At 49.3% G+C, this 19,514-nt stretch overlaps 1 protein-coding gene across 8 annotated transcripts in view; it reads right to left on the reverse strand.

Moving 5' to 3' along the window:
- Window positions 1–543: 543 nt before the first annotated feature.
- Window positions 544–19,514, reverse strand: part of LOC118792934 (rap guanine nucleotide exchange factor 2-like) — a 91,506-nt gene continuing 72,535 nt past the window's right edge. For 6 of the 8 annotated variants that reach the window (XM_036550798.1, XM_036550797.1, XM_036550800.1 and 3 more), the window contains 20 exons: window positions 18,952–19,088; window positions 18,276–18,434; window positions 17,700–17,852; window positions 16,398–16,562; window positions 15,968–16,075; window positions 15,630–15,833; window positions 14,960–15,068; window positions 13,977–14,223; window positions 13,479–13,636; window positions 11,551–11,791; window positions 10,621–11,004; window positions 10,105–10,316; window positions 9,873–9,996; window positions 9,129–9,152; window positions 7,860–8,083; window positions 7,142–7,312; window positions 6,694–6,843; window positions 4,165–4,366; window positions 3,141–3,700; window positions 544–2,444 (listed from right to left, as the gene is read on the reverse strand). In XM_036550798.1, the coding sequence (XP_036406691.1) occupies window positions 2,089–2,444; window positions 3,141–3,700; window positions 4,165–4,366; window positions 6,694–6,843; window positions 7,142–7,312; window positions 7,860–8,083; window positions 9,129–9,152; window positions 9,873–9,996; window positions 10,105–10,316; window positions 10,621–11,004; window positions 11,551–11,791; window positions 13,479–13,636; window positions 13,977–14,223; window positions 14,960–15,068; window positions 15,630–15,833; window positions 15,968–16,075; window positions 16,398–16,562; window positions 17,700–17,852; window positions 18,276–18,434; window positions 18,952–19,088 (4,088 nt within the window). In that variant the 3' untranslated portion in view covers window positions 544–2,088. Of the gene's footprint in view, window positions 2,445–3,140; window positions 3,701–4,164; window positions 4,367–4,918; window positions 5,039–6,687; window positions 6,844–7,141; window positions 7,313–7,859; window positions 8,084–9,128; window positions 9,153–9,872; window positions 9,997–10,104; window positions 10,317–10,620; window positions 11,005–11,550; window positions 11,792–13,478; window positions 13,637–13,976; window positions 14,224–14,959; window positions 15,069–15,629; window positions 15,834–15,967; window positions 16,076–16,397; window positions 16,563–17,699; window positions 17,853–18,275; window positions 18,435–18,951; window positions 19,089–19,514 lie in introns of all 8 variants that reach the window. The other 2 variants (XM_036550799.1, XM_036550804.1) reach the window with 2 other exon arrangements.

Consider the following 19,514-nt stretch of genomic DNA (forward strand, 5'->3'; position numbering starts at 1 on the left):
ATTAAATTACAAAATGCATAAATGACAACTGAATCTGCAACAAGAAAATTATAATAAAAAACAATTCAAAACATGATTTCTTATTAGGACAGAAAACTATTAAATAAAGCACTGATGTTGCACAATACAGTGAAAAAAACACTGCAATCACCGTCTTGAAATCTATATATTTTTTTTTTTAAACCTACTGATCAATATGATCAGCTCGACTCGATGAATTCGAAAAAACTAACGAAAAAGAAAGCGTTCCTCGTGTTCTTAAGCACTGCTCTTAATGCCTGTCTTCAGATTGCTTTCTCCACAGAGCCTCAAAAACAAAAAAAAAAAAAAGGAAAGACTTTTTTTTTTAAACATGAGCTTGTCAATCACTTCAACGGGGTAAAGCAGCAGGCAGGCAGCGGGCGCTGCGAGCTAGCCTCCCTCAGACGCGCCGTGGCGTCTCTCACAGCGGGCGGCTCCGATCGATAGCTTCCTTCCTTCGTCGGGTTCTGTAAAGCCGGCAACGTGGAACAGCGGCTAGACTGCGGTGGGATGCCTCTTCCTTCAGCCAGCGCACAGGACACCACTCTGGCACATCTCATCCTTCTACAGAGCTGCCCAGTTCAGTTAAAACATCACAGAACCCTACCGTGATTAAAAAGGTCAAAAGTAAATTAAGAAGAAGAAGAAGGATAATACTGTCATCATGGACACGAGAGACTTATCTCTTCCACAAGCACAATAGTGACATAAAAACTGCGAACAGAACCTGGTTCACAGTCTTTGCTTGTCTTTATCCAGGGTGCAACAATTCGGACAAAATCCTAGAGGAAGCCGAGAGCCAAAAAGGCCATTACTTTTTTTTTTTTTTGTTTTAAATCGTTAATACTATTATTATTAAAATAGAAAATTAAAAAGTGCAGCCGAAGGTCTCGACACGTGATGTGATGGCGTGTGTAAACAGGAAAGGGAATGTCGGAACGGTGTTTCTGGTGTACAGTGACAGCGGTTAGCTGGGACAGTCTTCCACCGCTGTGTGTGTGTGTGTGTGTTTCAAGCGACGCAGTTCTCCAAAGTGCGAAGGCGTTATTAGTTTCTTCTTTTTTTTTTTTTAGTCTTCTTTCACAGTACAGTCTTCTATGTTGGGGACTCAAACGTCCCTGCTGCTTTAAGGCAGAGAGGGAGACCAGAGGGGCCCGGCATACAGGGCTTTGGGGCCCCCGGGGGTTTAGTGTCCATTGTGCTCCCCGAACATGGTGGCTTCAGGCCACGGCTAAATGCGTCCAGCAGGGGACGACCTTCTCAGACAGCTGACACCTGTTCATCTTCTATGGAGGAAGAGAGAGAAATGGTTACCACCCCCTGTTCATTTGTACATGAAGTTGTGCAAAAATGGCATGAACTGAGACAGCACTGCCTTCCAGACCACTTACCTTATCTTGAGAAGAATTAAAATGTATCAGTGAAGCTTATGTCTCACTACTTTTTGTGGCAAAGTTACCATAAAACTATTAATGAAAAACAGGTGGCTTCTGAATCCACAGTCATTGGCTCTTGGAGACTTTCCAACAATATATCGAGCCATTTTCAATTTACCGAAACAAGTCTTAACTAAAACTGTTATTAATTTCTTTATCCTGGTGTCATACCTGAAACAGCAACTGAGAGTTCGTTTAAGAACGACACGCCAATCAAAATGAACAATGGAAGGCTGGTGTCAGTCTTACGCCTCACGGTGCACACGTGACTCCCACAGACAGGCTTCCACTTACGACGAGGGGTGCGTGTGCAAAATTTAAAGTGACTTCCTCAGAACACCAAACACAGAATGGCAGGCAGGACAAAAAAAATAGCATATGCGTATCAACACAAGATGGCGCTATCACGGCATTCGCTCTGTGAGTCGATGGGCGTCAGGATGGCCGACGTCACGAAATGACAGTGCCTCGAGACACATGCAGGGGCTCGACACACGGGTCCAGAGTGCTGTGGACGTCACCAGCGCAACAACGCGCTTGGCATGCAGACCGTTCAAAGCGATGCATAACTGGGGGGGGAGGGGGGGGGTGTGGTTTTTTAGTTTTTACCTGCCTCTGTCCTGACTGTTAGTCACGGCCTGGTTGTCTCAGGGGACCTGGCCACTGGCTTCCTCAGGGGAATAAGTTTGGGAGACACGGACTCACCCTCGTCCTCCGCCTGCGAGTGGGCGCGGTGGGCCCGCGGGTCCGAGTCTGTGGATTTGCTCCACTGCGGCCGGCTGGCGGGTCGAGACCCCGCGCCCGCCTGGGGGGGCGGCAGGGGCGAGTCGCAGGAGTGCGCCACCATCCGCGAGCGCTGCAGCGCCACGTTGTAGTCGGGCGGCCGCCGCCCAGAGTGGGGCTGGCCCTCGCCGAAGTCCGAAATGGTCAGGGCCGTGTAGCCGGGGGGCGTCGGGGGAGGCTCTCGAAATCTGCCCTCCTTTCGTGCTGCGGAGACACGGGTGGGTGTCACATTACATTATTATATTATTGTTACACGTTACATTATTATACACTGATCCTTGTGAGCTTGAGGTGACTTACATAGATTACATATGACATTTTAGGAGTACCATACTGTCATGTAATGGTATGGTAAGTACAAAGCTGAAGAGAACAACTCTACTCACGAACACCTCTTTAGCATAGCTGGAGAGTTATAAGACAGTGGTTCCTGTTAGAAGTAACGAACTACTCCATTAACACATTAGCATAACTTTGTTCCAACTGCCCTGCAAGCCACAGTTCATTTTTAGCTGCACTTTTTAATTGGTTATATTTCATACAGGGGTGGCAGTGTAGCATAGTGGAAAGGAGCAGGACTTATAATGGAAAGATTGCCAGTTTGACTCCCTGCTGGGGTACTTCTGCTGTACCCTTGGGCAAGGTACAGCAGAAGTGCCTCAGTAAACCCAGAATTGCCTCAGTAAATATCCAGCTGTATGTAAGTGAGTGAGTGAGTAACGTGGAAAAAAAAACTGCAACCTATCTAAGTCTCTCCGGATAAGAGCATCTGCGAAATGCAAATTATGTAATGTAATATAATATATAACTGAGATGGCTGTTCTATATAACCGTGGCATTGTTAGGTCTGTCAAAGCAGACGCAGCAGCTGGAATGACACAGACAGATGAGGCTGCTTACAGATGAGTCCTTTAGCGTTGCTGCAGGACACTGTGATGTGTGAGGGCCGGCTGTGCTGTTTGGAGTCCTCGGAGCCAGTGGACGTGATGCTGCTGGTCTCGGGGTCGGCGCTGACGTCCTTCCCGCCCCGCCGCTTGATGGTCCCCGTGTCCCCTTCCGTGTCCTCCCCCCAGTAGGCGGTGGACGAGGCCCAGCTGCCCCGTGCCTGCCCCGCCTCCTGGCCTCCGCCGCCCCGCCCGTCCCTGCCGCCGTGCTCGGGAAACCCGAGAGGGTCGCCGCCGCCGCCGGCCCCGCCCCCGCCCCACAGCCCCGCCCCCTCGGCAGGGCCGTCGTAGTGGCCGTGGCCGAAGGCCAGCGTCTCCCAGCTGCGCTGGTGCTGGATGGTCTGGATGTTGTCGTGGGAGCCGCTGGAGCAGGACGTCCAGCTGCCCCGCCCGCTGTCGGCGGCGTCCAGCGAGGCGCGGTCGCCCTGGTCCTGGGTCAGCTCCTCCGAGCTCGGCGACGAGAGCACCGTCGCCCCGCCGCACAGGTTCCGGACCTCGTGCATCGAGGAGTACGAGCTGACAGCAGAGAGAAACATTACAAATTCATCCTTAAGCTGTCTGCGCTCTGCGCTCTTCTTTTATTAAAACAACATTAGAACATTTTTATTTCCACAGAAAATTAAAACGTTCTGACTTTCTCAACAAATTTATTCCTTGTGTTGCTCTTCACAGGCTCCCAAGGGTTGCACTGTTATAAAATGAAATTCAGAAGTGTTTAAAATCGGAGGCACCAAATCTAAGTAAGACTGGTGCTTGATCTGCGGTTGGTGTGTTCAAATTAAAAGTGTTTCTGTGGGGCTCATCTTTAAATTCTTGACTTTTCCCAAAATATTTTACAGCCTTTAATAGGAGCTCTTTGTGATAGTGTAAGCCTACATGTTTGTACTGTTCTGTTTCTGGTATTCTGTCGTGTTCCCGTCTGTAACGGGAGATGCGTCGCTCGTTGGTTCCGGCGGCCTGTGTGGCGCCGGCCGTCTCACCCGAGGCTGTACTGATCTGGGTCCAGCGTGGCGCGCCGCTCCATCCTGCCGCAGCCCAGGTGAGGGTCCACCGCGCTGACCGAGTGCCGTTGCCTCCGCTCGTCGTGCGCCAGGTCGAAGGACGAGTTGCTGACCAGGCTGGACCTGGATGAGATCTCGCTGTGCCCCGAGTCCGAGAAGCTGTCCGCCGGTCCGGGGTAACCTGGGGCGGGGACAGAGCGGGGTGGGTGAGCGCGGTCGAAAAGCGAAAACCTTTCCGAATCCGCTCCGCGTTTTCCCTTCGTTCGAGCGGGTTTTTAATTCCTCTCAGGCAGATGGCGGCGGTACGCTGCGAAACCGAAATGACTTTTTCGCACCGCCGTTCGCTGAGCGTCGTTATGGCAACGGGGCGAGCTGAGAGCGCTCAAGAGAGAGAGTCATTTACCGAGCGTGTCCTCTTCAAGCTGGGGACAAAGAGGCTCGACAATAACTCCCAGAAACCACCTCTGGAGAGCACAATCTGCCAGATTGCACAGTAACAGAGGACGCTTCTTTAAAATCAGAATCAATGTTCCAGCCTTAACACCGATTCCTCTGACAGCTTACTTGATTATAATGGAGACTATAACTACTACACATCTCACTAAACACATACCAGCTACTACTAGAAAGACACAGAGCATGTGCGGGTCTGTATGTGTATTCGGTGTTAGGGGTTTACAGATGACCATCTAGATGCTAGTTGGGAGATACTATCTACATGGCGTAACCCCACCTATTAGAAACATCCGAGCGGGACCATTGTTATTCCTGTTACTGTTCTCACTTCCCAGGGAGGAGGAGGAGCTTGTGAGCTCTGACTGTCTGAAGGGCTGAGAACTCAGCTGCCTGGCACCTGGCAAACAGGACAATAGAAGAGCTTACAGTCCACCCTCTACCGTTGCTTTGAGGCCCTACAATGCCTTCTATTCCTACAAGCCCCCAAGTTCTGTCTCTATTCCGGCTACCAGCCGCTAAACTCCGCCTCTACTGCTGCTACAAGCCCCTAAACCCCACCTCTACTGCTGCTACCAGCCCCTAAACTCCGCCTTTGTTGCTGCTACCAGCCCCTAAACCTCACCTTTACTGTCGCTACCAGCACCTAAACTCCGCCTCTACAGCTACTACCAGTACCTAAACTCCACCTCTACAGCTACTACCAGCCCCTAAACTCCATCTCTACAACTGCTACCAGCACCTAAACTCCACCTCTACTGCTGCTACCAGCACCTAAACCCCGCCTCTACTGCAGTTACCAGCCCCTAAACTCCATCTCTACAGCTGCTACCAGCAACTAAGCTCCGCCTCTACAGCTACTACCAGCCCCTTAAACTCCGCCTCTACTGCTGCTACCTCATCTTTTATCCCTTCTACTACAGCATCTATACAATCAGTTATATAAGTTGCACTTCATGTCAATGTAGGCTACTGAAACAGGACAGTTACTAACAAATGAAGAAACATCACTTTGCCTTTAAAGACCAGAGCCTGACGACGACAGGATCAGCACTATCATTTGCACAGATAATGACTGCTAGCACCAACTCAGGCAGGAGAGATTAAAGAGAATAGTGCAATCTATTGCTCTTCACTCTTCTAATGGAATCTACAATGCATGGGTCTGTACTAGGCAGCATTATTGTAAACACCAAGCAGAGATCAAGAAGCATTCTGTAGCTATTCCTACATCAAAGTTCCTGCTCGGCTACAGACCCATCTGTCACACAGCAATCCGTTACCTGTGGCTGCCTTTCTACTGTAGAAGGACAGGTGTCTAACACCTTGAGCTGTCTGTGTTCCACTCCCTGCACGCAAGGCAAATGGCATTTAGAGCACAGGGACTACAGTACTAACAGAATCATACCTCTGTGTATAGCAATAGTGTATTTGAAGTATGTATGTATGCATGTATGTATGAGGCTTACTGAGTTCATACAATTCATTTCCAACTCGTCTGCAGTTATAAGAAATTCAGTAACTAAGCTTCCTGGAGCTGGGGTTTTTAGACTTAAACATCCATAACTGTTAACAAAAGCAAACGAAAAAGACAAGTGTTCTACCCGTAAAAACTGAAACACAGCTTGATCATTTTCCCACTGGTATACAGCATACAGTACAGTAACGGGAAAGAATCTCCCACAGGGTGCTTACAATCACTATCAGGAAAACACAATCATTTTGGTAATATCTGTAAAGTGAATTCTGAACAGAAACGACAGATATGAGCAATCGAATGTCATGCATTACCTTCACAATTTTCGCCTAATAAGGGTGAAAATGCAGTTAATGTAATATAATAAGGAGATGTTAAGCTAGATACTCCTGAGGATAACTTCAATAAACATTTGAAAACAGGAGTTGAAATTTTTAACTGGAGGCAACTGCACCCAGAAATGGGCAGTGTGGGAAACAGTGATGCCCACACAAAGCAGTGTTGGTGTGGGACCCTGTTCCTCCAGCAGAGGGCAGCGTTGGTGCGCTGTTCAGCTCGCCTGGAGATTTGGCCCTTACCTTTCCTGGGCGAGCTCTGTGGGGAGGTGGGAGGGGAGGACAGCTGGGAGGAGGTGTTAGATATCGTGTCTTCTGTCTGCCTTCTGTGCCGCTCCCCCGCCTCCTCCGATAAGGACAGGATTTTCTTCAAGGACTGAGGTGAACTTGCGCCTTCAAATTCATAACAGAAACACCACCCTGGTTACCCGAGTTCACCCAAAATCATATGGGTGGTTTTCTGTGACCGGTGTTCTTTACTTTCCTCTGAACGAGTATACCAGGTGTCATCACTAGATGGCGATGTTGCTCACAGAAACAAATACACATTACTGTATGTCCATTTTTTACCCAAAATCTGATGGTGCTTTCCCTTAACAGCTAGAGATGACGATCCTTCTGGGAAGAACAATGAACTCTCGTCTACCGAGTACTGCCTCAGAGGAAAGCCTCAGTGTTAACACAGCCTTACCGAAAGGTGGCAGGTCCTTCACAGGCACTTTCTTGCGGGACGGGTGGAGCGGCACCGCAGGGACCTGAAGGGCCTGGTTTCCTTTCTGCTGCTGCTGCTTCTGCTGTATGGAGGCCCGAGGGACCACAGGTGACGTGTCTGGCCTCTTCTTGTCGCTGGCATTCTTGGGCACTGTAATATAACAATTGGTTTTTAACACCAGACCACTGAGGCACATAGCTGGCACATCATACATCAGGCAAATGGGACTCCTGCATGCTGGTAGAATATGTGACACTTTACGCGCTGGTGGAGTATGTGAGGCTACCTGTGCAGGTGAGGTAGACTTCCACGTGTTGCTAGGGTTGACTCACGCATGTTGATGGAGTACATAAAGCTCCCTGTGTAGGTAAGCAAGACTACCATGTGTTGCCACCGTGTATGTGATTTAAACTGGAATGTGTGTAACTTGCTCACATTGGTGGAGTGTATGGGCCAACTGTGTAGGTAAGACAGACATGCGTTATGATACGTATGTTCCCAGAGTGTATGTTATTTAAACCCGTGTGACGCATGTTTTCGGAGTGTGTGATCCCACCTGTGGGGGGTAACGTACCAGAGCGTGTGCGATTTAAACTGGAATATGTGTTGGTGGAGTACGTGAGCCCGAGTGGGTAAGGTAGCCCTTCGCGCGTTTTCGGGGAAGCGAACACGGGCTGGGCGCGCGCGCGCGACTCACGCGTGTTGGAGGAGGGCTCGCACTGCTGGGACATGGCCTGCAGGCTGTCCTCGCTGGTGTCCAGCGTCAGGTCGGACAGGTACTGCTTGACCTTGCGGGCCATCTGCGCGTCCTCGTACAGCTTCTTGGCGTTGAGGAAGGAGCTGCGGCGCACGCGCTTCTTGTGGCCGCCCGTCTGCGCCACGTCCAGCACGGCCGCGTTGGCGCTGCCCTGGCTCAGCGACCTGCGGGGGGCGGCAGAGAGCAGGGTGAGAGAACCGCACCGGGGGAGGCCGCCTTTGTGCCCGCGGGGGTCAGACGCAAACATGCATTTGGCATTGGAGCGGCACTCGGCTTGCAGCGTTCCGAGCCTCATTCCGGGGGAGAGGGGCAGCCAGTCATGCGGTAGCGGAAGGAGAGGCCAGCTTCAGCTCCCCCTTCAGGGCTGAACTGGAATTACGACTGACTCCTGCAACCTAATGTACATTTACTTCAAGGGGCCGCTTGTGGCGAATGCCGTAGCTCCACGAGCTGGAGCTAGTCAGAGCCGGATACAAAGCCCATGCAGCTAAAGGCTGTGACATGCTGCTTGTCATTCAGCGCCTGTATAAACAGACAGGGATTACCGTACAATGTTTTGACAGTTTAGCAGAGGAAGCAACTTGCTTTCGAGTATAAAAACGCTGAAGGCGCGTTGAAAACAGCATGCTGTTTGGATGAGGACCGTTCCGATCAGCGAGCTGCAACCCTTCAAAACAATCACTTCTGCTAGTTAACGACTCGGGTTAGGGATTCCCAGAACCGAACGTCAAAAACGACCGTTCGGCTCAATGGACTTAAAGGAACAGATGTGATGCACATTACAACGCCAGGCCAAAATGGTGACAGTTTTAGCAATGAGGCCGCAGTAACATGAAAGCACGCAATCCGTTTTAGTACAGACAGATCAGTGCAGCACACAGTTAGTCTTGCTGCTAAATGCTTCAGACTGGAGTGTTTAATTTGCTATACAAGCGGTAAAGTGTGTCATCTCCATGTTGCAGCTTGATGGAATTGCAGTTTTTGAAGCCCCTTCGGGCGCAAGTGTTTCCAGTGACCTTAAGTAGCAAAAGTGACGTTCTTCTCAACGCTGTTCTGTGACAAGAGGCGCAGCAGCTGAAGCGTTAAAACCGAAAACCAAAAAAAGGGGGGGGCGAAATGGCAGCATCGGAAAATTAGGAGGCGGATGCAGGGGGGGAGAAATAAAAAACGCGCGTGAGGGGGGTGGTGTTGTAGCGCCACGGGACTTACCCCAGACTCCTCCACTTCTTCTTCCTGCAAGTTTAGAGCCATGAACAGTGAAGCGTGGGAGGGACAAGAGGGGGGGAGAGACAGAGAGAAAGAGGGAGAGAAGCTTAGACGCTAAAGGCCAGAGCACCAGGGTGAGCAGTACCAGAGACCCGCGGACATGTACGAAAAAGCTCGGTCGTCACGCTCCGGCGCGGCCCACAGCGTGAGAGCCCGCAGCTTTCCAGCCAATCAGGACGGAGAGGCAGGAAGCCGGGGAGGCTGGGAAATTTAGCTCGACGGACCACAACGTGAGACAGACTACAGCACTCGCTGGCGCCAAGCATTAAACACGTGAAGCCTAAAAAACAGGGGAGCAGCGATGGGAAAGTGGGGCTTCATGAACACCAACGCTAATAATGGTTTTAATCAATTGTGATGTCTCACTATGGAGAGATAATCACTGAATCTGATTGGCTCATACTGGCTGCGACAGTGTACGGTAGCTCCAACTACAATATGGGGTTCATGAAGAATCCCTTTCCATCGCTAAGAGTCTTTTTATGACAGTATAAAACACTGATTATTGTAAGCACAAAGAAAGCTGAAGAATGTCACCGAGAAAAATTAAGGGGGGGAAAAAACAAGCAGTCACTGCAAGTGCTGTGAGTCAAAGGTGGGGAAAAAAACCATGGCAAAAGACATGATAAATACGGCATACATAAAGAGCAGGTGGTGTCGTGTTTTGCATTGAGGTTTGTCACGCACCTTGTCCTGAACATCAGAGCGGGGTCCATGTTCACGGAAGCCATGCGCCCGACGTGCCTGATCTCTTTAGCAATCATTCTCAGCTTCTCGAAATTCACCAGACCGTCCACTTTGGAGTCATTGCCTGAAAATGGGATCAGAAACATTAACCCCGTGAATCCAGAGGAAACACCAGCATTTGCCCCAGAATGTACAGGGTTATGCTGCTGTCAGCGCAGGACCTACGCTTTACCTTCATGCAGAAATGTCAGGTCCTTCTTGATGACAGGGAAGAGGGGGATTATGGGAGGCTGTAGGTTCTGGTTGTTGAGGACGTTGCGGTATTTGGCCATGTTCCTGGACGGGTCGAACAGGTCCTGCAGGTCCTGGAACAGTTTCTCGTATTTGCTGGGCAGCTTCTCCCATGTGCCCCGTAGCCTGGACACTGGAGCCAGGTTCAACCCGCTGTGTGACACACACACACACACACACACACACACACACACACACACACACACACACAAATACAAAGACAAAGGAGAGGTTACAACACAAAGGTCACGCCCCTCAACAACTCCTGCACATCCAAACCGTGCCCATCCCAGCAAGTCTACAGTACCAAACTGAGTGGGTTATTCAAACCAAGCACAATTTCAGATTAAAGTCATATGACTGGGTAAAACCGATTCTCTTATTTTGTGTAGAATAATACAAGTATAAGTCATAAAACCTCGAATGTCACTGAGGAGAGAGCATCAGTATGGGCTACCTGATGATGGCGAACATGGAGTTGAAGTTCTTGCACTCCCGGCAGTGCAGGGCGATCTTGACGAAGTGCTTGACGATCTTCATCCTCTTCAGCTGGTTGGGCTCGCGCACGATCTCCGAGGCCACCCAGAAGGTCTCCTGGTTGATGACCTCCTCGAAGCTCTTGAGGTTGGCCGAGCCGGTGCGGGAGCGCAGCTTGAACAGGTCGTCGATGTACTCGGTGGGCTCGATGCTGCAGAAGAGCTCGAAGTTGCGCATGGAGAGCTGCGTGGCCACCTCCACCGTGCTCAGCTGCAGCAGGGACAGCTGGCTCTCCCGCAGCAGGTCCTGCGCGTCCTCGTCCGAGCACAGCGTCTCCGTCTCCATGTTGTTCTTCAGGTAGTACCTGCAACATGGAGCGGCTTGCGAGTTCAGAGTCTGACACTTTACGGGGCACTTTGGGGCAGCTCTTCAAAAGCCACCGGTGCTATACCTCCTGACAATGACTGAATACGTACCGTACTGGTCAAAAGTTTGGACACACCTTTCATTCTTTATTTTTACTTGGAAGTCGCTTTGGATAAATGCTTCTGCCAAATTAATTAATGTAACATAATGTACAATTTAGTACGTCAAAAAATATGAAATAACACAAATGCTGTTATGAAGTGACCAAAAAAGTGTTAAACAAATCAAAACAATCTTATGTTCTAAATTCTTCAAAGTAGCCAAAAGAATGTTTTTAAAAATAATTTTTTTTTGGAAAGAAATTCATTTATAAGCATCAACCTCACTATATGTATTGGTCTAAGAAACAAATTAAAGCCTCAGTCTTTAGATCAAAATGTCTTCGAATGCATGTTTCCCATTATCTCAATCAGGTGTGTTCAAATCTTGCGATTGGCGCTGTGTGTCTAATTAGTGTCTGACATGAACCTGCAGGTCCTCCTACCTGCCACTGAGCTGGATCCTGTCGGCCAGCTTGGAGAGCTGGTCGGGCAGCCGCCGCTGTTTGATGACGCCCTCGGGCGTGACGGACACCTCACACAGGGAGTAGGCCTCGGGCTCGGCGGTCAGGGCGAACTCGCGGATGGCCTGGGCCACCACCTCCTTGGCCGTGGTGTCCCGGCTGATCATGAGGTAGCGGCTCTGCTGGTCCACCTTGAACACCCTCAGGACCTGGTCCGGCAAGTCTTTTGGCGGATGGAGAGAGCATCAGCCAAGAGTATTCGTTAGTCCGCTTAGAAAGAGGTGATTGAAAGCTCAGGTTCCAAGAGCCATTCCCAAACACGCCACAAGGAAATGGGAAAACAGGAACCGATCAATTCACAAAGCAACTGCCATCAGTAAACCCCATTCCTACTCAAGTTTTAAAGAGTACCTGTATTTCGGCTCTTCCGATGAAATCATTTAATTAAACATTAAAAGGCAAAATGTAAGATAAATGAAACACGCCTGCTGAAACCAACAGGCCTGTGGAACACTTAAGTAATGTCCAAGATACAAGTTTACATCTAAGTACTGGATGTTATCCCCACATAATGATTTTTTTTCCCCTTTTGATTTCCAATCTGTTCCCCTCCACTGAGTGCTGACTCTTGGCACGCGTCACAGTTACTGTGCCAAGTAACACAATCCCATTGTTCATTACAATGTGCTAAAGTGGAGCGACAACGCTAATGTTCCATAAGCTATCAGGGCCATCTTAACACCGCCTGGTTCCCACGCCCAGCAAAACATGTAATCCCCTTGTTCAGGGAAAACTCTAAAGCAGGTGGAAGAGCCTTTGTTTTATGAGTTACTCTACAAAATAAAGGGAGGGGACAATGTGTAGGTGGCTGAGAGACCACAAAGAAATGTTTAATCAAATGAAGGCCTAGCCAGCTGAGAGAGTAACAAGAGAGAAATAAAAACCCTGTCCCATACCGAGGTAACCATGCGAGTCGTTGAGGGTATTCTTAACAAGACGTACACTGGCCCAAACCCCCATGTATTACACCCAAGCTAGAACTACATTTGAAGAACCACAAGAAACAAGGGGAATGATTGAGACGAATGCAGAAAGTCTGCCAAAGGAGCCCAGCCGCTTTGTGTGGCTTTAAAGACCCAAGAAGCCCCCTGTCATTGCCAGAGTGGGGGAAACTGTCACCTTGTTGGCCAATCGAACAGCAGAGTACAGTGAGTACCACAGGAGAGACCAAAGCGGGACAGAAAGGGCAAGAAGAGGGCGAAGTTCGCGGACGAACAGTTCGGATACTCACTACTTCCGGCCGGGGCTGCAAAAGGACAGATATTTTTAGGGGGAACATTAGCAGACTGGCTGAAATATTCATAACACCTGGTGGCAAACTTCATTTCTATTTCATGGGCCGTCTTCCTGTTCGGCGTCTGGAGCGAAAGGTCCAGAGTGTTCTACTGTTCCCTCCACCAGCGAGTGCAGCATTCAAACTCCGAACGCGGTGTCCGGGGACAACTACAAGGGCACGGCTAAGGGCTAGGCTGTTTAAGCTTTCAAGCATCACAAAAGGACATGAGAACAATCACGGGGGGCTCTCTCGTACCTCTTGTCACCCATCTCTTATATCAGGAAAACTGTTAGCATTGTTGGTGAAGGGTCTTATCCTGGGGCTCTTCTGTGTGCCCTGAATGATAATGTATTGTCTATGACCTACCTGCCTTGTTCACATGTTATGCCAACAGCTTTTATCAGAGCTGATTTAAGCCTGAGTCTGAGCACTCTCTAGCGGAACAGATTTAGTTGTGTTGTATTGTACTACAGGACCGCCTCACAACCCTAGCTGGAGTATATGCAGAGTAACAGCAGAACAGAGCAGACTGAAATAGGTGGTGATGTGGAGTAACAGAGCGCGGCGCCCTCACCTGGCGGGTTGTTGAAGTCCAGGATGCGGTGGTGGGACTGCAGCAGGTCGGGGTTACTGGAGGACAGGTTTCCGCTGACCGGGAGCCCGGGGGGGATCTGATTGGACTGCTTCAATCCCACGATGCTGTCGTCCTGAGACTGGCCAATCCCAACGTCACTGTGTAAACAGGGAGACATTAGTTTGGGAAAACTACACCTTAGAGAGGGTCTGTTTTCATGTATTTGGCACGGTGCATCACTACAGGAGTAGTGCAATGACCAAACACTAAAAGGCACCCAGGGTAGTTCTGTCAGACACTGCACTGACTTGGAGTGTGCTTGTCAAATTCCTCTGAACACCGTCCCTGGGGAGTTTTTTTTAAACGTTGATATTTTTTTTTCCAGAAAACTAGAAAAAAATACAACTACTACTTTCACAGAGAACCGCCCCGCGTGCTTTTTATTCATCACAACAACAAGCCAAGGGTGACATGATGTTTGACTCGACTGGCGCTTACTTGTAAGGTTTCTGGGGCAGGATGCTGATGCGGGTTTTGCCCAGGAACTTCTTCAGCTTGTTCCGGCCCCCAACGGTGTTGGCCTTCGTCTTCTTGCTGGCCTTCTCCAGGCCCATCACCTGCTCCACGTCCATGGCCAGGTCCGGGATGGAGTAGCGGCTGCCCTTCTTGATGTCGCCGATCTTGGGCAGGTGCGGCGCCCCGTTCTTCTTCTCCTCCGCCGGCCGGGCCAGCAGCTCCTTGAACACTGCGCAGAGAATGTGGTCAGAGGCATTACATAACATTATTAGCATTTAGCAGATGCTCATTTAGCAATTATAGGTTTCTACAATGTTATCCATACATCCATACGGCTGGATGTTTACTGAGGCAATTGTGGGTTAAGTACCTTGTCCAAGGGTACAGCAGCAGTGGCCCCAGGGGGAATCAAACCTTTTGGTTACGTGTCCTGTTCCTTAACCACTAAACTACACTGCAGCCCCAGAGGCACTGCAAATGTAACTGCTCATTTTGTCACATAAGGGACAGGGAACCAGACTGCTAACCAGCGGGTTGCTGGTGCTGGACGCAGCACAGATGTCACACCGTTGTACTAAATGAAATGTGCTCAATGTCAACAGCTTGAGAAAACACCCAGCTGTATAAATGGACCATCTAAAAATGTGAGTCACCCAAGTTATCTAAAGTTGTATAAAGCTGTCTACTTATATAAATTCAACCCCAAATATCTCTCACATACAAACTAACGGCAAATCAAATGAGGAAGCACCTTCTGCAATTAAATGTGAATTCTTCCCCTTTGAAAGACTGTTCAAAGCGTACGATATGCATGATTTATGCAGCCATGCTGGTTTTGTAATCTGTCAGTGACATTTCACAGTAATGAGCACACAGATTCTGTGACAGCTTCATGCGCTGGGCTCTGCCTGCGTCTCTTTCAACTGCGCCGAGCCCGTCGCGCCGTTTTCCGCCCGGCGACTTACCCAACAGGTTTGTTTTCACAGTGATAGACAAGTGAGTGTTGTTCTTCAGGATCTCGGTGGCTTTGGAGAGCTGGACGTTCTCGAAGTTTTGGCCGTTGACCTCCAGTATCTGCATAAACACAGGCGAGAGTGCGTTTCAGATGAGGCGTGCTGTTGAGCTGAAATGTGGACGACATTCACTGAGAGGGGGGGCTGCTGCAGAGCTTGGCTCGGAGCTCGGTCAGCTGCAGATGGTCAGTATTTCCCTTCTGACAAAATGCCTTCATTTTCCATTGTCTCTCTCTCTCTCTCTCTCTCTCTGTCTCTCTCTCTCTCTCTCTCTGAGGCTCTTCCCTTGCATTCACAAAGCCCAGCCTGGGAGTGAGCTCTCCTAACCAGTGATTACAGGCTGGCTCCCACTGCACAACAGCTGCAGTTCAAAGACAAGGCCTCAGCTATCAAGCTATGAAAGCACATTCAGACCGGTGGGGGCGTTTGGCTGAAGCAGCTAGCAGACAAGCACAGAGGTGTGAGGGCGCGGCCGTGCGGTGAAGGCAGGACTGAGTGCGGGTCTGTTGCGTGGCCTCCGCTTTAAAATTGAATCCAGACCCATGGCTACATTTGCTCCTAAGGGGCGTGGCTTCGCTTCTCACCCCTCAGCGGAGTGGGCGGGACTCGGGGGGTGCCGTACCTGGTCGCCGCGCTTGAGGCCGGCCTCGGCGGCCTTGCTGCCGGGCTCCACGCTGTCAATGAAGATCCGGAAGCCTTTCTCCGCGCCCCCCAGGAGGGTGAAGGGCAGGGGGGCCTCCCGGGAGGCCTTGGTGAGGGTCACCAGCCTCAGTTTGGCTTTAGCAGCGCAGGCAATATTTAACAGTCTCAGATGCCCGCACATTTTCTGTTGAGGGAAGAGGAAGCCAATAATTAACTTTCTAAAGCGCAGACAGTCCTCTCGTTATCAGACAGGAAGTTGGGGGGCACAGAATGTTGTCACAATTCACAGTTTTGGGAAATGTTCGACTTCTGACTCACCTCCCTCTCTAGATTGTTCTCGAATTCCTCAAGAAAATGAGTCATGGCAGGGTCTCCTTCAAAGTCATTGAAGTGATTGTTTACCCACAGCAACACTACCCGTGTAACCTGGACAAACACAATTTTACACTCTGAGAACCACATGAACCGGCGTAAACATTGAGAGCAATGAAGTTTGAATGTTGCCACTTGTATATACTTTGCACCATGTGTAATGTATTAAAATTTCTGAAAAACAGAATTTGTTTAATAAACATTAATGCTTTGCAAGTGCTGTGTTTGAGAGTGTTTCTTATTAAAGTTGTTAATGTACTGAACAACACAAAAACTTCCTTGCAATAAAACATAATAGAAATATGAGTGATGACACTGTCCCATCCGTGTGTGCGTGACAGTACATATGTGTGTGTGTGTGTGCGTGCGCCTTTACCTTGTCCCTGAGGCTGGGATCATTGAACCACTCCAGGAGCTTCTTGCCCACGATCATGGGGCTGGACAGGAAGGTCCTGTAGGTCAGCAGGAAGTCCTCGATGTACGTGGGGTCCACCACCGAGTGTTCCTCCACGAGATGCATTGTCAGTCGCTCCGCTGTCCCCTGGAGGACACACCGTCACAAAACCGTCACACCACTCGCAGTGACCGCGTAAGAGTGGCCACAACAACTGTTCGCTGTGCAACTCCAACCTCAGAAGTACGGTCGCACTTCACTGAAGATTCTAGAACACACGTGCCGATTACCTTAACCTCTGAATTCCTCTCAGTCTTGACTCTAAGTCCTGAAGGTTTTCCACCAACAGAAAGCGCATCACTTCAAAGCAGGGAAAGATGTGTACCTCACTCTTTTTACCTCTGTTTACCGGCAGACAACAACAAAATGTTTCCCGAATCCTGAAGGAGAAAGAAATGCACTGGTACCAGAAAAAACAAGCGGATAAAAGAGGGGATTCTCGTGGGGAGGGGAGAAAAAGTGCAGACAGATGTACACTTTCTCTGGGCCTGTCCCGTCTGAGAAAAGCTCGGAACACAGGAAGCCTTAAATCATTAATAAACCTCGGCTAGGCTGCAACCTTGTGGTACCAGTGCTTTCGTAACATCGCTGTGGATAGTGCTCCATGCCCTTAACAGTGGGAAGTAATTTCACCAGGATTACCCTACTCTGAATTTATCAAGTACTGTCGAGTGAAATGTTTGGTATTTTAAAACTGGCTGCAAGTTTCACCAATACACAAGGAAACTCCTAACAGTGCTTTTGGCACAGAACTACTTCCTCTGTTATTCAAAAACCAAAAACCAATACATCTGACAGAATTCACTACAAAACCATGGTATACAGCAGGGTATACAAGTCTGAACTGTAAACAAAAAGAACACCTGAGCAAGGACAAAAAACTATAAGCCGGTCTTCAATAAACTAGGTATCAAAAAGAAGAATCTGAGAAACAGCATTTCACCGCGGTATTCTTCAGAGAAATGTAACATAACGTCATGTACCAGCTCAGGTAAGATTTTCCTCAGTGTACGTAACACAGACACACTGCAGTTATTCCAGGCTAACAGATAACCGAGAGCGCACACGGCTCTCAACAGGAGGAGTGTGGGAGGAGGAGCTCCGCTCTGTTGCCCGTGCCAGTCCAAACAGTAATCGTGTCACTGACAGACTAACAAGCGGCCAATCAGCAGAGCCAGCCTGGGGGTTTGTGGGCGGGTCTGGCGGTCGGTTGGTCGGTCTCACCTTGATGACGATGTGTCCTTTCCGGGTGCCGGTGCGGTCGAGCTCTCGGTGCTCCTTCACCATGACGATCTCGCCCTCCTCCTCCACCTTCTGCATGTTCTTCTCCACCTGGTTCAGGATGCAGCAGTACTCCTGCTGGGCGATGCACACAAACTGCAGACAGAGACGAGAGGGCGGGGAGGTCAGGAGGAGAGAAGAGGCCTCTGTCTGCCACAGCTCTCTCTCTCTCAGACGAGCTTCACAGAATGACAGAGAAAAAAAGAGCAGCTTCCCTGGTGCAATGCTTTTTCAGCACACATTCACAAAACAAAAAAGCTTTGTGGACCAGTACCACCTACATAGCATTGGAGTAACACAGGCCCTCTGCTCCAACCTTAACACTGAATCAATCTATGATAATAAAGCACAGCTGGACAAGCTTTTACCACAATGCATTCTGGGAAATGCTAAGATGTAAAGGTGTACAGGCATCATCATCATGTCTGGACCAATCAGGCCAGGGGGAACTGGCTTGAAGCATGTCTGGCACGCAGGTGATGACAGAGACAGAGTAATGCTCCCCCGTCCCGGGCCCACCTGACAGTCGTCCACCTTGGTCTTCATCACCCCCTTCATGTACTCCTTGTCCATGGTGGGGGACACGCCGAAACTGTTCCCCATGCACAGGATCTCCGTTCGCCCGTCAGGGTACGTCACCTCCACCGAGCCGTTCAGGATCACCGACCAGGAGTCCAGCTGGACCAGTGACGGAACAAAGTTTCAGGCCGACTACCATAATGCAGCCAGTCTAGACTGTAATGAGTCTCTATATGGAATCAGTATATCTAATTTTCTTATGTTTAACTTAGTCCATTTTTACCTTTTGGTAACTCTAACCATTTAAAACATGAAAAATAATGACTGTGACATTTATAAAGCAGGTCCACTGCCAAGTTTTAATGGGATATCATGGACAAATAACCTTATCTTCACATTCAATAGACCTCTGCTGCACTAAAATGGACCTCTTAAGTCTGCATTTATTAACCGGTTCAGAGGCATTTCTATGTATAATGGGAGAGGCTCTTGAGAATTGGGTCTTTTCACACTGAGAGACTCTCATAAGTGGCGTCTTTCTGTCTCTTGTAAGGAAATCATGACTTTATGAAGACCGTAAGAGACGCTATTCTTTCCTGCTTAACAGAGCGGCAAACGGGAGCACTGGAGGTTGAAGGACGCTCCGGACGCCTTCGACGAAAAGCGGGCCACGCACCTCCTCCCCGTCGTTGAGAACGATTGTCCCCGCCCGCTCCACCACGGCGAACACCATGACGGCGCACAGCTCCCTCCGCACCGACATCGTCATGTTGGCGAAGGCGGGCAGCTGGTGCATGAACTCAAGTAACTGTTCTGTGAGGAGGAGGAGGAGGAGGAAGAGGTCAAAAGAAAGGTGAAAGCCCCGTTGCTGAGACTCTGAAGAGGCAGAGGTCTACACTAACTAGCACAAGGTCTTCAATGTGCCTCCACTTCATTAAGAGACCATCATTTACATCATTCACATGTACATTTAACCTGAAGGCCATTCCTTTATAAAAAGGACTTAACGTACATACTGAGGAACGTACTGCCTACAGTGTAGTAAATAAACAAATTCAAAGGAGATATGATGTGAATCCATGGAAAAAAGAAAAAGAGAGTGTTGCACTTTGGGAAATAAACATTTCATAAGAGTTTCTCAGAAATGCAAAGAAGAATGGCATACTAATTTCTATAAGAAAGTGATAAACCTGGTGAGGTGTAAAGGTAAAGTGCGCATAAACAATGACTCTGCAAAAC

Source organism: Megalops cyprinoides, chromosome 18 (assembly GCF_013368585.1).
Source record: "Megalops cyprinoides isolate fMegCyp1 chromosome 18, fMegCyp1.pri, whole genome shotgun sequence".
Classification (NCBI taxonomy): Eukaryota; Metazoa; Chordata; class Actinopteri; order Elopiformes; family Megalopidae; genus Megalops; species Megalops cyprinoides.